Source organism: Pterocles gutturalis, unplaced genomic scaffold (genome assembly GCF_000699245.1).
Source record: "Pterocles gutturalis isolate BGI_N339 unplaced genomic scaffold, ASM69924v1 scaffold41503, whole genome shotgun sequence".
NCBI lineage: Eukaryota > Metazoa > Chordata > Aves > Pterocliformes > Pteroclidae > Pterocles > Pterocles gutturalis.
The window spans coordinates 14,994-38,504 of record NW_010121999.1 but is presented as its reverse complement, the minus strand read 5'-3'; the positions used below and the strand labels follow the sequence as shown (position 1 = coordinate 38,504).

Below are 23,511 nucleotides of genomic sequence, written 5' to 3'. Positions count from 1 at the left end.
GGAAATGAGAACAGTTCTGAAAGAACATACCACTTACAATGATATTACCTCTAGGCAGAGTGCCAGTCACAGGAAATTACAAGATAATGCTATTTATGGAGTTATGTAAAGCTAACACTTCCTAATTTAAATTGCTAGAGAAGGGGTCATAATGCCCTATTGAGAAAAAAAAACCCAAAAAACACATCACTGATTTCTGTGCTAAAGTAAATTTGAAATTATTCTTGTGAGCTTTAAAATTTAAATTTTTTGCTATCAAGAACTTCTGTCATCTTAGAGCAGTTGCCCAAATTAAGGAAATATTTTGGGTAGCCATTGACATTGAAGTATTGTATGTAAAATGCTTAGCACAAAAACTTTGCTGATTTTACATTAAATTATCCAATAAATTTAAACAAGTTTTGTACCATTCTGACAATTTTAACTTCAACAAAAGCACACTTGACTAGCTATGAAGGTCTCCGCAGCACAGGAAGACATTTAATTTGAACTGCTGTAGTAAATCCATGTCCTTCACTGACAGTGAAGAGCAGGGAGTGACTGAGAGGTTCTGCTTATCCCAGGCTTTTGTTTAATCACCTAGGGAGTAATCCTGGTGCCTTGAAATAGGTGTCTAGTGTTGCTTACGATGCTTTGAGGTATTCAAAACATTCAGATGAGTCTGGCAGACATAATGCAGAGCTTACAGGAGCCTTGCACTTCCAGATTGGCAGTTGAAAGTCAAACAAGATACCCTGGGCCTTTAAATGTCTCTAGGTACCTCAGTCCCTATGCTGGAGTCACTAGCAATAACACAAGTTAAACCAGTCACTTACAGAACTATACAGCATTAGGAGAGGAGGGCAGCAGTGTCTGTCCTGCTTTGCACTAGGCAACGCTGAGCCGTAGTGAAGGATCTAACCTACTATTTTAGATGTGGTTCTGCCTGTGATTCGCAAGGACTGAGTCCACATGCTGCTAGTATACAAACTCCAAAAAACATAACAGTCCCTGCCTTACAAAGCTGGCAGTAAAGGATCTGAAATTGGACCATATTTAGGCTCTAATTAAATGTACAACTTCAATAAGATGAAGGTAAAATCTGACTACAGAGCAAAAGATGCAACTGGGGTTCTGTCTATCCAGTGGAGAGTCCCTTCAGTGGCAGCAGTGAAACCATCTCACATGCGAGTGAGTCCGGCTACACTGACCCTTGGGGAGGACATGTTCCTATGGGATAAACAAGAACTGTAACATAAATCACCAAAATTGCTGCTAAATCAGGCTGCTATGGGATCACTCGGCCGTAATATCCCCCAGATGCTTCTCTTCGTGTTGCCAAGGGCCTCTTGATGCATAAAAAACAAAGCTAGAGAAATTAGTTCCTAAATGACCTTTCTCTCCAGTGTATTGGAGAAGGGTTAGAAATGGTGCAAGATTTTCAGAGCAATTAGCTGAGATTTTTTCCACCCACACTATCACCGTGGCATACAGCAGCTTGCATCAAGACAAGCCCCTTTTTTTTTTTTTTTGGTCTGCTTCTACCCCTGCACGTGGAAACTGAAGAAAAGAAGATGTGCTACTAGCAAAAAAATGGATGCAATGTATGTCAAAGCTCATTAGAAGCCCAAGTAGGTTTGCATAAGCCCACATACATATAGTTGTGTCCAGACAGCAATTGCTTCCACAATAAATTGACAGCATTGCTTTGATGGTATAGCTTGGTCTCAAGTCCACCGTCTCAGGATAACAGTGTTTTCTCTAAGAGATTAGGAGGTTGCTTACTTGGAGGCTGTTACTGAAACAACTTTAACAATGCTTGTGCTTTTTTCCTGTTCTATATAATAGAAAAAGTCTAGAAAGAAAATTTAATAGAAGTTTAAACGAATGCCATTTTTGTAGTAATAAAAATGAGTCTTATTTTTCAATAAAATTGTCTGATTTACTGAAAATCAATTATAATGTTTGTTTGATCTATTATAAAACAGGATTGACCTCCATGCTGATTTTATTTGCTTGTTTGAAATATCAGGTATTTAAATGTCAACGGTAGAAGTATTAATAACAGAAATACTACAATTCATGGTGGTGGTGGTGATTGCTGGCTTGGAGCTGGGCAAAAGTACAAAATAAAATTTATTAAGTTATCTTCTTGTACCACTTTTAAGTGTGTCCCTGGGGCTGTACTTTTGTAAATCTGTTCCAGATGGAGGCCAGGAGTACCCCATTTGCCAGGATAAAGGTTCCTTAGTCTGTAGCAATCTGACATTAATTGAGTCATCACTGCCCTAGGATTCATTTGGTTGTGAATTCAGTGATATGCCTTGACTTTTTATGTAGGTGTTTATCACTGTCATTAATTTACTGGTATTCAGTTTAACTTCTACATTGCACACTACAGCATTCAGCAAGTTGTTACTGCCTACAAATAATGTGGGTTAGCAGGAGCACGCTCTTTTTAGAAAATGGGAACACCTCCCAGCAGAGTGACATACGGTCACAAGGGATCAATTCGAAGTTGAAGTCTTCAGAAAAATATATTGGAATAGTCACAACTTACAACTTTGTTTGGGTAAGTAACAAAATAAAAGCACATGATAGAAAACCATTTCAGGAACTGAAATTTTAAGGAAAACAATTAACAATGTGAAATTTGTGGTGAGCTTACAAGAACAGGTAACAGTTACATTTTAGTACAGAGTACCTTCCATCATCTGGGAGGCATTAGAAATAAGATCTTCCTTTTGCCTTTTACCAAGACAACATAATCTGGCATAACTGAGTGGAATGAATCATAGTTTGTTATGCATGCTTGTCCATGCTTCATGTTGCCTGCATGTCCTTCACCCACTTATGGAATATATTCTGTTTCTTTCAACTCCAGCTCTTCCCTGTTTCCGTTTTCATTTCATGGAGTAATGGGGAGAGGTCTTTCAAAGTCTCTCCTGTCGTTCAACCTGGTCTTCAACCTGGTGCTCACAATTCAACATAAGGTACACAACATACGTGATCCCAGGGCAAGCTCCATGTTACCATGGCTAGCATTTCTTCCAGTCCTAAGCTGTCTCTCCTAAAACCAAAATCACAAAGCAGGCCTCCAAAGAGCAAGACAGGCAGATTTTCTATTCATCTCCTACTTTGAGAAAACTATTTTATTATTATTATTATTATCATCATCATCATCATCACTATTATTACTATTATTATGCAATAGTTTTTATTTATCTTTAAAAGTCAGAAATTTACTGTTAAATTGAATGTTACAGTTTTAGGCAGTTATAGAATCTGAAGAGCTGCATCTTCAGCAGAATATGGTGAGGCACGCAGGAGTTGGCAAAATTGTATTGTTGCTATAGCAAGTGAAGGCAGAGCCAAGGAAGTGGTGGGTCAGAGAGGATGAAAGACTGAGTCTTTGCTTTATTTCTCTTCTCCCAAACTAACTCTCCCATGAGGAAAGCATCCTCAGTGCAGATGGACAGCTTTGGGAATTCATGCTGTGAATAAGGCAGCATCACCACCTGAAACATTATGTTATTTCTATCCTCCTGGTCTGAATTCCAGGGCTTATTCTATTTTGGGGGGAGCTGTGCAGCACAACCAAAGTGTGGCTTATCTGAAATAATTCAGCCTCAAGAGCAGCATTCAGATTAGGGCAACAGCAGTGCACAGCAAACACATACACTTGGAGAAGTCTCTTACTGTTCTTTGCAAGCCCGAGCAGCAGTGTTCCAGGTGACCTTGTGGTTCACTACCAGGAAGTAGCAGCTGCCCTCATGATGACTCCATCCGGAGGGACATTTCTTTGTGCTTATCTCCTAAAATAGAAGAGGAAAAGACAAACAGACTCCTGCTTACAGTGATCCAGGTCAGTGTGCTAACAGACTGAAAAGGCTGGAGGTGCTGCTTATGGTTTCTCCAGAACTAAGTTGAACTTGATCTTTGGTGTATATCAATAACACTACAGCATTGCCTAAAACGCATTAAGAAGTAAATGCCTGCCAGAGGAGTCTACGACTTATGAGTAGCTTTAAAGGTGACATGACATTTTAGCTCCAAAAATCCTCTAAAGAGACCACATTAGTCTGGACACCATTTTCTGTCCCAGAATATCTAAGTGAGCTAGTTTTACTAACTCCTGCTCATTCTTTCACAGACTTCATTTGCTGCCTGTCTGATGCCCACGTCCCCACAAGCGCCAAGACACTAGTGCTCACATAGTTCATCCAGGAGCACCTTTGGGTGACAGAAGAAAGGCAACCCCAGCAATCAAGCGCTCATCATGTCTCTGGGAATATTTTTTTCTGGTGACAGCAAACCTGACTCTGGAGAACTCTTTTATTCCCTGTACAAGTCAAATAGTTGTTACAGGAAGGTCCTTTGCTTGACAGTCTCACTCATCACAGACTCCATGCTCTGATTCAGATGCATGCTCATGGCAACATATTTACCTTACTTTGGGAATTCCAGAATTTCCATATTATCCCATCACACTGAAATAACTTTTGAGTACTTTCTTCATAATGCAAGAGCCCCTTTAAATCTGGTGTACAGGCCTTTGGAAAGGAGTAAAAGTCCTGGAAAGAGAAATGTCATTTGAACATTTGAAGGGAAATAATAACACAAAACAAATGAGCTACATGAAACAGATTAAATAGGTCTTATATTAAAACTTTATGACATGAAAAGTGTTCAAGGGCTGAGTTGTTAATTACCTGCGTATTGGCTAAACTCAGCTTTGGAGTGGGAAGGGTTAGGCTGCAGATCTCAGAGGTGTTAAATCATTTTGGAAAACAGCATGACTGAAAACAGATGGTGCAAATGCTTATGGAACAAAAGGTTTCATACCTGATGTCTTGAGCTTGGTTCAGATGTCAGTTCTGCCTTATCAGCTTGTGGGATTTCTGTCTTCTTAGAGGAGATGACATTTATCTGTGGTTGTGCTTGGTTAATTACTGACACTTGAGCCCTCTTGTTTGCTTTAGCTGATGAGGTGTCATCCTCTATTTTGAGTGACACCATCCCATGGTACTTCGTTTTACAGTATCACACACATACAAGGAGTACAGGAAAAGGAAAACAGAGGGTTAGCACTTTCAAGCAACTCTTAAATAAACTCAAAAAAACCCCAAACTATTGTAATAGAAATGGTTGCAAATCAAGGGAAAGTGAAACCAAAGAAAAAGAAAGATACATAGAAAAAGAAAGTATTTGTCATAATGAATAAATAAAGTAATAAAGCCTGGATAGAACAGAATCATAAAGAAATCATAGCAATGTCTGAGCAATACTCATAATACTCTTACTTTGAAAACCACATCTGTTCCATTTCTAAATACAGATGAACGATGAACCTGAAAGAGGTAGAATAGCAAAATGAGATGGGCTTATTCATGCATTATAGAAAGAAAAAGACCTTATGCAAGATTTACTACAAGATCTAGGTCACAAATCATGCAATTATATTTGGGTTTAGGTCTTTCTCTTTCAGAATGGAAACTGATAACCTCTGAAAATAGCCATTAAAAAAGACACATTACAAGTGTGTTTATAAACAGGTTCCATTCACTTTTAAGATCACAACAGCAGAATGTTACTAAACCACCTAGCTAAACTGATATAGCTTACACAGGAAAATCAATGGGCAAGTTTCAAATAACTGTTCCCTGTTTAAGCTAATAGTATTTTCAGCTTTACAACTTGAGTGCAGATGCACAGCTTCTGAAGATCTGCCTGGCTCTAGTGACTTCTTTCTTCTAACTGACCCATAATTTAGACAAGATTAGAAGCCGTACAATTGCTGAAGTTGCTTGATGAATGTTTCCTCCCCCAACTCTCTTTTTCTTCCTCTCTTGCATACATGGATCTTCAAAATCAGGACTTTTTTTTTTTTTTTTTTTTTTTTTCCCCCCTCACAGTATTTTTAAATAGCTCTCAGGTCTGACTCACAGCAAACAGGTAGTTTATGGTTATTGTATGGTCAGGTAGGATCACTACAAAATTATGACAACTAAATGAAGATATCAAATCCCAATGAATTCAGAAATCAGTCAATCACTGCACTACTGAAGGGTCTTACTGTTCTGCCATTTCCAGTCACTCTCAGCCTGGTCCTTGACCGATTCGCCAAGCTGTGTTCCTGCTGCGGGTCCCCTACATGTTCTCTTATCCCTTTGGAAGGAGGTGATGGGATCCCTTCCAAGGGAGTGTTGCCAGGCCTGGAAGGTGATGAGGAGCCCGAGGAAACTGGAAGCAGCGTGCCTCTCCCCCAGAAGTCATGCTTGCTTTGGCCAGAAGAATGGGAATAGCTGCACTGACCTGAAAGCATAAAAAATGGCAGATGGTGAGTTCTAACTGCATGAGCAGATAACTGGTCATTTTGACATGGGCACATAAACAGCTTGTCATTAAAAGTTGGATGATTTTTTTTTCACTTGATGTGGTTTGTTCAGACATCCTCATTTGTGTGGTTTGCTTAAGTATAACTATGACTGCAACTACTACCTGTCTATGTGTGTTTTTACGTGTAATACATCTGTCTACCCACAGATCAGAATTTCAAGCAAGCATCTGCTGAAAATACTTATTTTCGTGCACAGATTGGGGTTTGGAGTGCTTATTTTTTGTTCATGGGTAGACAGGTAGCTTTAGCTAACATTGATGATACTTCCATCATGCCCAGACAATTGTTTCTTCAGAAATCCAGGACATTATTGTTCCTACAAACCAGTTGTGTCAGTTAAGTCCTCATTCACATTATGAATGCTAAAGAGAAAAGAGATTTAAAAGGAATTTCTGTAAAATGAAGCCTAATTCATTGCAACACAGGTATTTAAAATATTGTTTCACTAAGCACCCAAAGAAAAAAAACTTTTCAGCTTTCAGAGGACTCAGCTGCTTTGATAGTCATTTCTGGTTTTCTACAGTTGCTTCTTTTTTTGGTGTGATTTTAGGCACACCACATTCGATCACTGAAAAACACAATAATCACATGGACTTAAAAACATAAACTCTGTAATGATTACTGCTCTGTCCTGTAATGTTGTGGATTATGTTTGTTAAGCATTAGAAAATGTATTGCTGAGAGCTGGGTTTAGTTGTTAGGCTTCTTTTTTGAGAAGAAAATAAATATTTTTCAGAGGTGCATAACAACTGTAAACCAAAATGTTTCTTTCCTTGCACCCTTCTCATTTTGTACTTCTTGTTTTCTTCATGCTGTGTTTCCTAAGAGGATGCATATGACTGTGTGAGAGAACAAACGGTCTGCAACTGTCAAGCCTGTTTTCTCTAAAAAGAAATTAAGCATTTTGATCTGAAGGTGAGTGTTAGGAACAACTTGTCATTGAAAATAAGTAGCTACTCAGCCAAGATTCTCCCACCTTCTTAATGATGAAGATCAAAAGTGAATACCTCCTTTTGAGTCCAAAATTTTCACTATAGCTTTTGTCCGGGTGCCAAGAACAGCATTCACAGGGGAGTTCAGAACTACTTCAAAGACTTCATCACCTTCCTCTAATCCATCATAGGTAATTGCTATATTCCACATCTTGGTTGACATTCCTAATGTAAATAAACATTTTAATTACTCTTTAAGTGCTATTTCAATCAATCGGGATGTCAAAGAAATATATTAATTAACATGTCTGCAGCTAGAATGGAGTAGCTGATGCATGCTATTGTGCTCCTACCAACTGACTGGAATCCTGCTGTTCTCCCAAATAACATTAAGTTCGAATTTGTTCCTGGGCAATGATGATTCAGTTCAAGTGCATACACTGTAATAAAAAGCTGCTGTAGATGTGGGAAATGACACTACAATACATAGATTTAGAAATTCTACTACAATTTTGAAGAGAAAATTTATCATATGCTTTTTATCTTGAAAGGTTGCTTTTAGAGATGCAACAGTTCTGCTCCTTTCTATTACAAATTACAGTCTAATGTGCCAATAAATCCAGTCAATTTGCATAGTTGCATATCAGCCTTACTAAATAATTAATAAATAGTACTAATTAATAAATAGAAAACATCTTGAATTTAGGAACTAAGAAATTGATGCCTCGAATGTAACATTTTGGAGGGTCCTTCCCTAAGGTTAAGCTTAAGCAAAGGACTTTTGAAGAGTGCCACCCAAGAAAGACTGTGTGAGGGGCTCAGCCCACTTAACTGAGGCTGGCCAGAAAAGGACAACAGAGTGCAACTCTCCTGTCTATGTTCACAGACCTTTCTTCTATCTTCTAATCTAAAAATAAAAAAATATAAAATCTAATGCTAGATAAAGGGTCTCAGAGAGTGGCTTATTGGTTTCAGAAATTTCGTGTGTTCCAGAAACACCGGAAACTAGGGCAGATTTCCAGCCAAGTTTTTTTACTGCTGTCTGCTGGGTGTTCTCCCTTATCAACCTCTGAAAACTAGACAGCAGTTTCTCATTGTACACCCTCACATAAAATTTGCTTTTCTCAAGATGGGCTGTAGTGGCATATTTTGAAAATAATCGGATTTGTAACTTAAAGCTGCAAGTTTTCCTGTGTGGTAGGCAAGCAGAGCTGGGCTATATATCAGTTCATCCATGGGATGCAGTGCTACTTAATCTCTGTAGCATGCATTGCCTTTTTTTCAAAATAAAAACTCAAATCCTAAAGTAAAAATCCCCAGGCTTTGGCTGGAAGTGACATTATATTCCCCATATTGGTTTATCAAACACAGCTAAGCACATAGACAAATTTTTACCATTAAGTACATGCCATTTATTTCAGCCTTTCACAGATGTTATATTTTGTCTCCTCTGTAGTCACTGTGACTTTCTGCCATTGAAATCTTACTGCTGGCAGTCTTGAGATAACCTCTGCTGGCACTGAAGGCAACATCCCCGGAGACCTGTGCGGAACCCATTTTATAGACTCAAATATATCCTGGACTATGCCAACAGGATGTGTTCCAAAAACCTCACACTTGCATATGCAAAGCAAATGGGTTTTCATTCACAGATAATCTATTTATATTTGCAAAACAAAGTTTTTCAGAGGAAGTTGAATTTCTGAATGGTAAGTTGTGAAATTCTCACCTGGACTGTTTTTTTCCATAGACCCAGGGAGATACCCAAAGCACAATAATAATAAATTGTGTAGAGCAAAGGAAACTTTTTTCAGTATCTTCACATCTGTATTCATTTTTACTATTGATTTTCCTCCAGAAAAAAAAAAAAAATCTCCTTTTGATAATAGGATTACTATCATTTCTTGCTACTTACAGCCTTAGCTAAGGTCAGACTGCTGTTCTGATTAGAGTGTAAGCAGTGATAAGGTCTGACAATTTTCAGGTTATTTTACACCTTTCTGGTCTTGGTTACCTTGCATAACTTAAGTTGCACTCAGTTTTGTCTAAATTTGACCAGTGTCCTGGTCAAATCCTTACATCTTTAAACCATCTCTCAGCTAGTCCTAGCTGTGAGGAGAACAGGAGACATAATTTCAGCACTTTTGATATTTTAAATGATGTAAAGGGACCATATACCGTCTCACCCTAAGTAAGAAGGATACTAATTCACAAAGGAGGCCCACTGCCCTTCCAGGAAATAAGCCCAAGTGCCTTTAATCCTATTCAGCTCCTCTAGCTACAGATGTATGGTAGGTTTCACTCTCCAAAACATGAGTTTACACCTCCAAAATCAGTGAATTAATTTTAAAATTATTCAGTGCACTAGTTCATACCTGGATCAAACTGAACAAGCTTGGAGGGAGTCACTGTAAAGTCTTTTCCCAGCACAGCGGATATTTCATTGACCTGAGAAGAAATCAAACAGTAAATGCCATGCTGTGACATATTTCAACAAACCACTGAATTCTGCTGTGTGTTGAACCTCCTGTGTGCCTCTCCATGCAGTCTCAAAAAGGTATACCAACATATACTTGTGTTTAGGCTGAAGAAAAAGATAAAATCCTAAAGAATGACTCTTCTGATGTGAAACTGTAATTCTTGCCTTGTGGATGGTTTAAAACTTGTCACTTGCTCATCTTAAAATTTTGCCTCATCCCCTCTCAGATTGCTACTTGACAGCATCAGGTAACCCAGCTGTTCACCATGCCTCGTGACCCAGCCACACCTGGGTACTGGACAGGCACATCATGCCATCCTGAAAGAACACCAGCAGCCTGGCCTCATTTGCCCATTTAGCCCTTTGTTAGGTCTTAGAAGAAGTGTTTGCACACAGAGTTGTCTGTCAGCCCCAAAGACTGGGATAGGCATGAACCCATACATGAATGGGGACTTCAGCAATTCCCTGAGAATTCCTGCCAGAGGACACCAGCTTCCACACTGCATTCTTCATGCTGGGATCAATTTCTCTGGTCTTTTTAGGTGAGTTACAATCAGAGTAGAGCCACTGGAGTCCATGAAGGATAGGACAGGACAACCCCTGATGAAGTCAATGGCAAAATTTGCACTTTCTACTGTAGAAAAAACACTCAAAACTGTGTTTTCAATTAGGGCTGTAATCCTGAAAAGCAGTGAGGTAAACTTTTAGTATTTTTCTAGCAAGGGAAGCTGGTAAAATCCTGTAATTTCTGTTTCAAGAGGAAATATAAAATTTGTGAAATCAAGCTGCACAAAACCTGGTTTACAAAATTATAACCTGCAGCATTCAGTCTAATTTTTCTGACATAAGACAGAGGCTGTTACTGTAGTTACAGAAGGGGTTTTGGGCTATTTCCTAGGCTGATGGCAGTGGGGGGGAAGAATGGGGAAGGCTGCCATGACTGTGGAGCTGATGCTCCCAGAGCTCCTAGGCTACTCCAGCTTGAGCAGAAAAATGAGAGGTCCCAAGGCCCCAGGTTGCCCAAAGGCTGGATTTCAAAGTGGTAAATCCTGGAAACCCAGCTTCTGAGTGCAGTGATGGAGGAAACTGCCAGATCTGTCACAGAAGGTCGTCAAAACCAAAAAAGCTCCAAAAAAAGCTTACGGTTTTGATTCACTGGCATTTCTACTTAAAAATCAGAAAGTTTTGTCAGAAAATTTTCAACCATCTGTACTAGCAAGGACAATGTCCCAGTAAGCGAGGTTGGAATTGCATGGCCTCTTTGCTGATAACTGAAATACCTTTTAAGTCTGAGGAGGAAATTAGCAGGCTCCACTAATCATTATTCAGTTTCCAGTTAGGAGCTTGGCTTTTAGCTTTACCTTCACAGCAACAAAGGCCAACTCTGCAGAGTGTCCTGCCCTGGTGATTTTCAGAGACACCACTCCCACGCTCTCACACACCTCATATTCGGTCTGCTGCATTTCAATCCGAGACCACCGCAGCTCCAGCCTGTGGGAGAGGTGGGAAAGGCCAGGGAAGCACAGAGACACCCCTGCCACCCCCGCCCCCTGCTGCTCCCAGGCCAGGTCAGGAGACATTTCTCTCCCAGTTGCTGATTTAGCCAATACACATACTGATGTTTCCAAATCAACACACTTGTGTGATTTGTCTGATTAGAAAAGGGGAGAAGCAGCCCTGGTCTACCTGAAACCAGGGCTGACCCTTGTTTCTGAACCAGAGGGGTTCTGCAACAGCTTCGAGAAGGGCAGAGTTTGTCTGTAATGCCAAATAGGCAAAGACAAGCTGTCTCTGTTTCTTTCTGGTTCCCTTTAACCCTGTAGTTTTATTTTCCTTTCACTCCTCGATATTTTCTCTGCAACATCCTCCTTTCTTCCCAGCTTCCTTCATCTATCCTCTAACTCTTCTCTAGTGTATAGGACACGCTCCAGGGCTTCACCAGCTGTATGAGTGTCCTCCCCACTCCCTTTACTTTAATTCTTTGTGTACTTTGCTCTTCAGCTGTGGAAGTGGCTGAGTCCCAAGGAATCTCATACACTGAATTTTAGAATGGTTTATAGGGGATGTGACCGAACTTCGGAGGATTGCGTGCTGCACAGGGTAGCCAATAAAGACCTCACTTTTTAGAAGCTGTGATAAAAATTAGTGAGAGTTGGAGAAGAATGAAAGAGAGTGTAAAGAAGGAAAATTACCTGTGCCACTTACAAAACATTTTGAACCTTTCTAAAACATACTTCTAGACATTTCAGGGTTGACTAGCTTTAACATCAGTGGAAATTTCCTGTTGTCCTCCCGCATCCTCTGATACTCGCTTTGTGTTTATTTAGAAGCTGATTTGCTTCATTTTTGCTAAAGAGGATGCATGTGCCAGATGTAGACCAGCAGCATTCGGATAAAAGCTGGGATTTAAATTTAATAATATAAATGCAGAAATCAAACTTGTATTTTGAACAAGTGACCATTAGGTGATAAATTGTTTAAAAAAAAAAATCTCTCACCAGTGTTTAAATCCAATATTGAAAATCATAGAATCACAGAATCACAGAATGGTTTGGGTTGGAAGGGGCCTTAGTGGTTATCAAGTTCAAACCCCCCTGCCATGGGCAGGGACACCTCCCACTAGACCAGGTTGCTCAAAGCCTCATCCAGCCCGGTCCTGAACACCTCCAGGGATGGGGCATCCACAGCTTCTCTGGGCAACCTGTTCCAGTGTCTCACCACCCTCACAGTAAAGAATTTCTTCCTAATGTCTAGTCTAGATCTTCCCTCTTCCAGTTTAAATTAATTAACCCTCGTCCTGTTGCTACATGCCCTTGTAAAAAGTCCCTCCCCATCTCTCCTGTAGACCCCTTTCAGGTACTGGAAGGCTGCTATAAGGTCCCCCTGGAGCCTTCTCTTCTCAAGACTGAACAACCCCAACTCTCTCAGCCTGTCCTCATAGGGGAGGTGTTCCAGCTCTCTGATCATCTTCATGGCCCTTCTCTGTTTCCTTAAAAGCCAAATTCCCTTTTGTTCTGACGCCCAGTGCAGCTAACAGGGTAATTCTACTTCTCTGAAACTCCTATTTTCCATACAAAAAGTGCTTTCTCTTTGCTCTCTTCATAAAGCTGTGTTATGCATTGCTATTCATATACAAGAAGCCACACTATCGCACGAGGAGTGGCAGCCTTTTAACTGTGGTTTTAATATCAGTGCACCTGTGAGCCAGCACAGTGCATCTGAGAAGTGCTCAGGCTGGCGGTGTTCAGATGTGTTTGTGTATGGGGACATCTTTTGGCACAGCCCTTAACTGCTGAATTGCTGTCTCTGGCTCTGCTCAGTCCGGGTCCTCTCTAGAACGCAGGGAAGTGCTCTGCAGAGGAGCTTGGCCCTTGGAGTCACCTCTCTGCTCCTTTTCACTCACCATGAGTCCTGGTTTGTGAGTAAACAGTTTAGCCCAGGAAAATAGCGTTAGTTATTTTTCACCATTACTTCTAATTAAATAAATTGATTGAACATTCAGCTCTATTTTCAGAAATAAAGAGAAATGTTGCCCTTGTTATGGAGCTACTCCCACTTCTGGCCTTTATCATCACAGCACAGTTCAGATGATACCTCAGTCTCTAATTCATATAAATTAGGCTTATCATATGTCACAAGGAAATCTTGATAATACGCCTAATATAAATTTTGTCATTGGATAACAAAGAAGATGCTGTGTGCCCTCCACCTTCTTTCAGTGCTCCTTTGCAGAAGTATGGCTCTCACAGCTTTTACTGCTTGAGATCATCCCCTCCATCATGATCTTAAGCTTGTGAAAAAAGTATTGCCATCAGCACAGGGCAAAAGTGAACTCCAGCTTCAGGGCCATGTAGATGAAGCAACAATCCCATCCCTCAGCACCCAGCTTCTCAGATCTCCAAAGGTCCAACAACTACTTAAAGTAAACTCTGTCATATTTTTCTGTGAGGCCCCAGAGGCCCTTGAGAACTGTCCCAGTCTAACCTGGAGCTAGCTTTTGAATTTCACCCTCCTGAGGGGAAGAAACCTTCTCTACTCTTCAGCAAAAGCGATGGCAGTTTGAGTCATAGCTACAGTCACATCTGCATGGCTTCAAGCCTGTCACAGGTTTGTCCGCCCTGGTGGACATTGCGCACAGCACACTACAGGACACACCGCTGAGGGTCAGAGTTACCTTTGGGGTACTGCGGAGTTTCCATTAGCATCTGTGACTTGAAACTCCAAGTGGTCTGAATTCACTTCCTGTGATGGATTGATGACGTAAAGTATAATTTTGCTGTTTAAATCCTTTTGGCTAAACCTTTCCTGAATAAATCCACCTGGGAAAGAAGAGAAACACTCAGGTGAAGCCCATTAATAAGAACCTTGTAGCTCACATAGACTGTTTTCAACTTTTATTTTCATTGAATGCTTAGAAAATTTGAACTTACAGAAACATGATTTTATAGCTAAACAGCAACACCCCAGCTTGTTATAAGCCCCAGCCAATTTCTTCCCATGTGACATGTATATCAAGTGGCCAAGTTCAATATTCATCATTTTTTCTTGACACAAACAAAAAATAGTTTCTCAATGGCAGCTATTAATCATCTCTAACTCTTTGAGGATCCATGATGAACCTAAGACCCAAGCTTTAGTATAAAAGCTTTCTAACTGCATTCAAACCTTGCCCAAAGTTTACTAGGAAATTTTTATTTCCTCTATCAAGCAAACATTAACAGGGTAGGTTTTGGAATCTGGTCTGGTATGTCCCAAAATACAGAGATTATAGAAGACAACACCTGTTGTTATGTTTTCCAGGTAGCCGTGATGAGGACCTCGTAAAATCTTAAAGATTATTTTGTCATCTTCTGTATTGGAATCAGATGCCTTCAGGGACCTGGCAGTAATATAGATCCCATAATTGCCATTCTTCAGCAGTTCCACATCAGAAAAGCAATGGAGATGAATAATTTTTGGTGCAATTTTGTCCAAATGATCCACCTAAACCAAAGTTAGACAAATGTATATTCATTTTACAGCATCAGGATATTCTCTGTCCTACTTTTCTAAAAGCATAGCAGCCTGCTCAGGGTGGCAACAACAACTTTGACTCACAGTCTGCTCCAGAAGAAGTCTGATCTCCAGGTAACTGCTACTTCCCATGAGAGGTTCCCTGGCCCAGATTACCCAGTTGGTCGCTGCATGCAACAGGATACAGCACATGCTGGGGAGGGCAATGCAAATTCTGTGTACCTCTGCCCTGATGTCCCACACTCCCCACAGTCCCACTTTTTGATTATCCTCATAGCAAATGAAAACTCCAGCAAAGGTTTCTGACATCTATTTTATAACAACAAGCATGGGAACATAAGGATTATGGTTATCACAGTCATAGACCTGTCTCCTTGAATCTCTGCCACCTTTCACAACTTGTGATGAATCTTCTAGCCCCCTGCAATGGTTGTTGCTGTTTCCATATCTCATCTTCTGTTGAAATGACATTCCTCGCTCATCATATAACTTCAAACTTTGTCATCAGGAAAAGTTAGGAGCCTCTTCATTAGTAGCAGTGTTTTGAAACATACATAATTTTGACATAAAATGCAACCAGGCATGCTTTGCATACTGAAACATTCCAGACAGATACATATGAGAGGTCATAGGAGAGATGTCTGAGCCTATGACACAGTGGGAAGAACTTAAAAATGAGGGAAATGGGGAGTGAACAGAAAGATCCTAGTAAAGGAAGGAAGAATCAGAGCAGGCATCTTACAAAAACTTCCAGAAGGAAGAGAGGCTGTCCAGTTGTGGAAGTGAAGTGTCTGTAAGTCAAGATTCCCGTGACATAAAGATCAACAGTCATCCTAGTATCCCTCAGATACTAGTGGGTCAGGTACTAAACGGGAAAGCTGAGCAGGAGGAAGTTCATTCCTCCCCATAGCTGGGCTCAAATTTAGGGTTGAGATTTCTGTGTAAAATATTTTAGCAAACATAGGTATATCAGTATACACTTGCTTGTATTTATATAAGCAGGATGTCTTTCTTCTCTTAAATGCAGTCTCTCTCTTTGCACTCTATAAAAATCTTTGCCCGAGTAGTGCATGGTGGCAAGTAGTTAATTCTCCAGGTCAATTATTCATGGAACACAGAAAGCAAACATTTTAGCTGACAAATACCTCAGTTAAATCATAGACTGGAGCAAACACCAGTTCTCATCAAAATTACTACATTTTCCAACTTTTCATGCCATGTATCTCTGTTAAGCAGGCCTGTAGTCACACTTGCCTGAATGGTGAATGCCACTGGCTCGCTCTGCACCCTCCCATTCACGATGAAGCCTTGATTTGTCCTATCTGTTGCAACAAATGTAAATCTGTCAATCTGGGAATCCCCACCGCCATGCTTGTATGCAACATCCCTGTTGTCCACATCTTGCTGGGTGAAATTGTACTGCAGCAGCACAGCCCCTCTATAATAGAGATGACCATATTGGGGGAGCTGAGCCAAGAGGAAGGTAAGGTTTTCTTTGGCAGTGTCTGGGTCTGAAAGCTGCAGGACATCAGGAGAAAGGACTGCCATAGCGCCTTCCACTAATCTTAACCCTGTGTTCCTAGATAGTGTGGGCAAAGCTTGGTCGACAGCCTCCAAGGAGATCATGAATGTCCCGTGTTTATTCCTCAGTCCATTGCTGATGATGAATCTGGCAAAGAGAGGCAAGGTAGTCTTCAGCATGTGCTCTTGATTCACCATGTACTGAAATGAAACGATAATACACACCTTTACTACAGGACTTGCCTCTGTTGATGCTGCAAAAGTAGTAGAGCTGGTTTGAGCTCAAACCCAGACTGTGGGTGGGGTGGATATATAACTTAAAAACATTAAAACAGATTGCCAGGTATATGGCAAGAGTTTCAATGCATCTGCAGGAATCTGAGTAGATGCCAGAGGAATGGTTTTGAGTGTGTACCCAACAGTCTTAGCAGTCATAATAGAGCTGATCTAATCTTCTAGCTCAGATACAGATGGAGAGGATCTAAAATGATGGCCTGGCTGGGGCGCTTATTGCACCCTCTGGCATACATACACTTGTTTGAACACATCTGTACGTATATCTTCACTTGGTTACCTGGCAGTGGCAGCTGTCAGTGAAAGTGCTGGCTTTGTCTACAGCTTACAGAAAGATGTGTGTAAAGTGCATAGTCTGCCTGTGCAATGTTTTTTTTTCTGTTCACCGTTACAAGCCTTTTTTACACAGTAGCTCCAAAACTATCTTAAAAAGCCAGCTGGAAAAGGATCCATCCTTATCTCACTTTATGGGTTTGTTTAGGCACTAATTGTATCTGTAAATTTCTGTATATCAGAATCAGAGCAACTGATTTATGTTTCTTTACAAAACTCAAGTAAGGTTTCACTGAAATACTAAGACTTTGTGGAAATCTTGAACAGAAGTATTCAAGATGCTAGGGTAATTTTAAAAATGTAGATGTCCATACCATGTATTTATCAAACTGTCAGACATGCAACATTCTTACTCCATGCTGGGAATTTCTCTTAATAGCAGAATAGTTTCTTATAGTTCTCTTGCAAGCAGCAATATTTTTTTAGATATACTAAAGATCTGATTATGCTCTACACTTAATTTTTCTTTCCTAAACAAGAGAATGATAAAGGTGCACAAGGCTAGAGAGAAAATCTAGTGGAAGCCTACCAGCTGGGTACGTGCTTTTGCCATAAAAGTGACAGCATGTTCTGCAGAAATTTATTATCAAATTTAGTTGTGGATGAAAATATAGAGAAAACCAATCTTTTAGCCTTCAAAATCCATCCTATCTTTCATTGACAAGGTTATTACTTAAGTACTTTTTCTGAAAGCAATTACATTGCACAGTGTCATGCCTGTAACAAAACCTTTTGAGGTTATATAAAACTAAAAATTGCTTTGAAAATGTTCCACAATACTTCATGTCCCATCACTATATAGTACATAAGAGTTACCTTTCTACAGCGCTTTCTGTGGTTACACTGCGTAGTACCTGCAAAAGCATCTTGAAGAGTGGTTTTCACCCAGGTTAGTTCTGCCTGGGACAGTACAGAATCTGCTTTGCAAATAAATTTGCTTGTGGTGGACTATTCACATTCCCTGATCTTTCTTTTTCTCCCACCCTCCAGTGCCCTGAACTTTGAATGCACATACAGCTACATTTATGGACATGGGACAATATCATGGGACAGTTATTTCAGACAAGATGAGGGCCAGCCTAGCTGGCTGCTTTCCACCTAGCATGCCTCTACCATATGTAAGTGAAACAAGGAATGGCTGACATTTAGATTATCTGCTGTCTCTTGCTCTCTTGACTGCAGACCTCAGAGAACTATTTAAATAATTACAGAGTAAGAACCTGGCCTATTTTTGCACGCCTTGAACATAAGTGACCTTCAGTAAGTCATGGAGTAGCTTACTGTGTCACACAGACTGTCCATCTAAAACTCCTCACTGCCTTCACCAGGACTGGATGATTAGGGCTTGATCAAGTTGTAAACTGGCAACATGCCATGAAACAGATGGGAGTGAGCATAGGCAGACCAGAGACTATATAGCAGTTAGAAATATGTTTACTGAGAATGGTATTCCCAGCTGGGAACATAGAGACATCTGTCTGCACTGACCTAATGCTATTGTGCCAATGGTAAAAGGGTTGTGCTATTAGCAATCTAGCTGAAATCGAATACAGAACTAGAATAATGTTGACAAATACTATGCTAAGAAAAAAAAAAAAAAGGCAAAACATGTTCAGTCAAGACCTTATCCATCTCTCAAAAAGCCTGAAAGATTGCTGGAGAAGTGAGTTTCCTCTAGTTCTTTTGATGCTGTAAAATAATTTGAATGATGTCTCAAACCGTGTTTAAGTGCAAGACTTAGATAATTCCGTTCATGAAATTGAAGATTTGCCCAGTCTTCAACAGAAAAACAGATAGGAGCAAACCTCCTGTTTGTGTATGGATTTACGATGCAAATGTCCTACGCCACTTGATTTCACAGATGATGAAGCTGCCTGTGTCCAAGACGTCCTTTTTTCTACACTTTCGGAGATTTTGGTTGTTTGTTTCTGGTTTATGGCTGCTTCATCTTTCCCTTAGGAATGGAGAGCAGCCAATATTCTCCTCACTCTCTTAAATTTAGGGGACAACTCTCAGGCACAGTTAGGAGAACATGTTGCATGGTTTGATTTCACCATTACCAACATTTCATGATTTCTGCAGTTTGAGGGCAAGAGAGTTGGCTGTAGGACCTACCATCTGTCATGGCATTTAAAAGACAGAAATGGAATTACAAATAGTGCCAGCTCGTTACAAAATCAAGCCAGTGTGTCAAAATGGAGGACATTAGCATGTTCTTTTAGTATCCTGCTGCCAGCATCTGATGTCAGGTTGCTAATCACTTGAAGTCATCTGTCCAAACAAGCACTGCCAAATCTTTCTTCCAGGCCAGCAGTACCAAACAATACAGGCAAATTTATGTCTGAAGGAGGTACTTCAGAGGAAAGTAAAAACCTGATCAGTTAATCCCCCCCTTCTATAATTAACCATATAATTAAGTAACCATTCCTTGTTTAAATAATAATATTCTGCCACAATATTTATATGTCTACACAAAACCAAATTCTTTTCCCAATTATAACATCAAGGAATATCAATTATTGTGATTAAAATATTTAATATCAATATTTATTAAAGCATCATAACCTTATTTTTATAAGGCTGACTTTCTAGTTTGGTTCTAAGCCATTGGTATTAATAGAGAAGACATTAGATGTATCCACATGCACAGTTTCCCTAGAATTGTTTGGTCTTCTTTCATTAGTGTGGTATAGAAGACATACTGATACAAACCACTCCTACTCTGCCCAACCTAGGGTTGGCAGGACTGCAACCTCTACTTGTCTAAGGTGATTCTACTTTAGTCATAGGATTTCACAATTGAGAAACATAAAGCCAGAGAATATTTATTCAATTTTTCCCACTACAAGTGAATCAGAGAAATCACCTAACTAGAATTTCCACCACACTGAATTCGGTGGAAGGCATAGTTTACAATGTTTCAGCTGAGTTCAAGATCCTTAGGGGGTCAAAGAGGGTACACAGCAAGGTCTGGACCTCAAGAGAGCAGACTTTGACCGCTTCAGAGACCTGCTTGGCAGAGTGTCATGGGACAAAGGAGGAAGAGGGGCCCAAGAAAGCTGGTAAGTATTCAAGGGCCATCTCCTACAAGCACAGGAACAGTGCATCCCCAGAAAGAGGAAGGCAGGCAAGAATGCCAGGAGGCCTCCGTAGATGAACAAGGAGCTCCTAGACTCACTTTGGCACAAAAATAAAATATATTGGGAGTGGAAGCAAGAACAGGTTAGCTGGGAGGTATGCGAAGAGGCTGTGCGAGCAGCCAGGGATGATGTTAGGAAACCTAAAGCCCAGATAGAATTAAATCTAGCCAGGGACATAATGGGGAATAAGAAGAACTTCTACAAGTATGTTGGTGATAAAAGGAAGACTAGGGAAGATGTAGGTCCTCTCCAGAAGGAAACTGGAGACCTGGCCACAAGGGATACAGAGAAGGCTGAGGTGCTCAATGACTTCTTTGCCTCGGTCTTCATCGGCAAGGGCTCTGGCCACGCCACCCAAGTTGCAGAAGATGAAGGTAAGAACTGGGAGAAGGAAGATCTGCGCACCGTAAGTGAAGGTCAGGTTCAAGACCACCTAAAGAACCTGAAGGCGCACAAGTCCATGGAACCTGACGAGATCCATCCGTGGGTCCTGAGGGAAGTGGCAGATGAAGTTGTCAAGATATTAACCATCATATTGGAAAGCTCATGGCAGTCTGGTAAAGTTCCCATTGACTGGAAAAGGGGAAACATAACCCCTATTTTCAAGAAGGGTAAAAAAGAAGACCCAGGAAACTACAGGTTGGTCAGTCTCACTTCTGTGCCTGGCAAGATCATGGAGTAAATCCTCCTGAAGGCTCTACTAAGGCACATGGAAAATGAAGGAGAGGTGATTAGCAACCAGCATGGCTTCACCAAGGGCAAGTCATGCCTGACAAACCTGGTGGCCTTTTATGATGGAGTTACAGCATCTGTGGACAAGGGAAGAGCAACTGATGTCATCTACCTGGACTTCTGCAATGTGTTTGATGATGTCCCGCATGACATCCTGGTGGCCAAATTGGGCCTACAGGTAACCAGGTTTACCCCAAAAATCCAATTGTCTACATAAATTTCTGAGCTATTGTGGTGTCAGAATAGATAGGTGTACTGTTTTTCAGAATGTTCAAGAACTACTTACGGATTCAAAAAAGCCTGGAACCAAATGAATACGATAAATAACAGACAAGAAAGCAGTTATTTAATACCTAGGTGAACCAGTTTTATCACATTCATCTATAGCAGGAAACCAAAGGAAAATTCCACAAAGTATATCCTTAGTCCTTCTCCCCTACTTAAGTCTTAACAGATGTGTATGTTTGGGTGTTATAACAATATTGAAGCTATTATCATTGAGTGAATGTGGCTCTGGATACAGTTTTGGCATCAATTAGAAGATGCAGTTATTATCAAAGCAGTCACAACTATGTGTATTATAGTAGAAATATCTTTGCTATGTAAATATTGAGAATTCCCACAGAGCTTTCACCTCTTTTAAATATTTTCTTTTGGTTTGGGTTTTTTAGGGGTTTTTTGTGTGTGTGTTGTGTTGTGGGGTTTTTGTAATACCCAAGAAATGCAAGGGGAAAAGTTTGGGGGGTAGCGTGTTATGCCTTACCTGAATGTGTCTTCAGGAACAACTGCCTTAGTATTGGAAACATAGCAGACTATCTGTCTTGCTACATCCATTTGACTGAAGCTTGTAATGGGGATGCCAGGATAGTTGACATACTCTACTTGTCCATACTGGGGTGGGGAGGTTATCACATAGAGGAGCTCCTCTGGCTTGTCAGTGCCATCCAGTGCAAGGAGGACATCAGTTGTAATGCAGCTCCGATCCCCTTTTGGCACTCTAAGAGGTTTAATGAAAACAGCAATGTCTCCTGCAGGATAGACAAAACAACACTAAAATAGTCATATTGGATTGTAAGGTGATCTCTTATGCATTATGTAGCCACATGCAAGCAATAACCAGCACAAAAATCATAGGACTGTTGGATGATAGGGAAATTCAGGCTGGAAGGGACTTCAGGATGTCTCTAGTCCAGCCTTCTGCTGAAAACTGTCTCAGCCATGAGATCATCCATAACCAGGTTGCTCAGGGTTTTATCCCATGGAGGCTTGAAAACTTTAAAGGATGGAGACCACCCAACCTCTCTGGACCCTTGTTCCAATCATAGCAGTCAGGTTAACTTGGTCTGACTTAGGTTTCTAATAGGGATGCAATAAAGGAAGAAAGACCGTAAGACTAGAGCATAAACCTGCAAGACAGAGCTGTTCTTGAGCAGTGTTTTGCCTTCCTCATCACATTCTTGCCATTTTTCTGTGCTTTGATTTACTCAGACATAAAGCTAGTTTCAGAAGGATATTTTCAACTCTATTTGAAAAGTAGATGGGAGTCCTGGGAGGCAAGGTGCAACACCTTGCCTTAGGCAGAGCCTTTTCAAATCCTAGGACCATGTCTTCACCAGCAGGAAGATCAGGACTCTAAGCAGCAGTGAAATCCAAGCAGACAGACTTTCAGGGTCTGCAGGGAGACTTGCCAAGGTCCTACATAGTGCTCAGAGAAGGATCAAGACATGTACTCATCTTTGTTTCAGAAACAGGCACTCAAGTTTGGCAGATCTTTACCTTTTTCCATGTCCTTGATATTTACAAAGAAGTCCACAGCTGGGGATCTGTTGTGCCCATCCCACAGAAAAAATGTGAAGCTGTCTTGGGTTTTGGAACCTATAGCTGCTGTATGGACATATCTCACAAGGTTCATATCCAGTTCTTCCTGAGTGCAGTTCATTCCAGTTTGAAGAGTCATCCAGCCTTGGCCTACCTAGAAAGAATAAATGTCCTTCATTAAACAGATAGTCTCCCATGAATCCTCCCCAGTTAATTGTGTTTGTCTGCAGTTATGCACACTGCTAGTGGCAGCTGCCTGGTTTCCCTTCTAAGCTATAGACTCTTTCCTCATAGTGTGGTTTGAAGGGCAGTAAATATCTGGAGTTGTTCCCAAGCAGCTATAAGGCTGGAGAAGATACAGTGATCATTAATAAAATTGAATAAATGGAGTTTAGCCACTTTTACTCCAGGAAATATATTTCTACACACTTCTCAATGAGATACCAACCAGATGAAAATGAAATGGTTCTTGACCCAGCTTATGGTTTCTATTTCTTAATTTCACAAAGCTGCTCTTGGTTCTATCTAAAACCATATCTAAAGGGCTATCAGAAAGGAACCTATGAGGAAGTTCAGGGAGGCACAGAAATTCAGAGCCCCAGAGGTCCTCTGATGGAAAAATGTGAATTGTCCAATAAAACTTCCTGCTTTTCAGAAGATAGCATAGTACCCTGTATGGGACTGATCTGTGTATTTGACATTTAGCCTGCAGTAACAGTGTCACTGGCTTTGGAGCAAAGGTTATCAAGGACAGAGCTCAAATACCTGTGGGCACTATCTATGTTCAAACTGACAGACTCTAGTCAGTGGCGGTCTCTTGTCTGTGTGTGGGACCTCTTTAATTCACAAGTCGCACATGATCCACAGATT

General features: G+C 40.6%; 1 protein-coding gene across 1 annotated transcript in view; it reads right to left on the bottom strand.

The window, feature by feature from the left end:
• Nucleotides 1–23,511, bottom strand: part of LOC104464634 (FRAS1-related extracellular matrix protein 1-like) — a gene marked incomplete at its 5' end in the record, with an annotated part of 42,366 nt that overhangs the window by 4,605 nt on the left and 14,250 nt on the right. Inside the window, 13 exons of the mRNA XM_010077401.1 lie at nt 3,679–3,794; nt 4,428–4,553; nt 4,825–5,007; nt 5,283–5,330; nt 6,056–6,294; nt 7,387–7,536; nt 9,687–9,759; nt 11,152–11,281; nt 13,965–14,109; nt 14,572–14,773; nt 16,058–16,472; nt 21,587–21,851; nt 22,600–22,795. Of these exons, the coding sequence (XP_010075703.1) occupies nt 3,679–3,794; nt 4,428–4,553; nt 4,825–5,007; nt 5,283–5,330; nt 6,056–6,294; nt 7,387–7,536; nt 9,687–9,759; nt 11,152–11,281; nt 13,965–14,109; nt 14,572–14,773; nt 16,058–16,472; nt 21,587–21,851; nt 22,600–22,795 (2,288 nt within the window). The remainder of the gene's footprint in view (nt 1–3,678; nt 3,795–4,427; nt 4,554–4,824; nt 5,008–5,282; nt 5,331–6,055; nt 6,295–7,386; nt 7,537–9,686; nt 9,760–11,151; nt 11,282–13,964; nt 14,110–14,571; nt 14,774–16,057; nt 16,473–21,586; nt 21,852–22,599; nt 22,796–23,511) is intronic.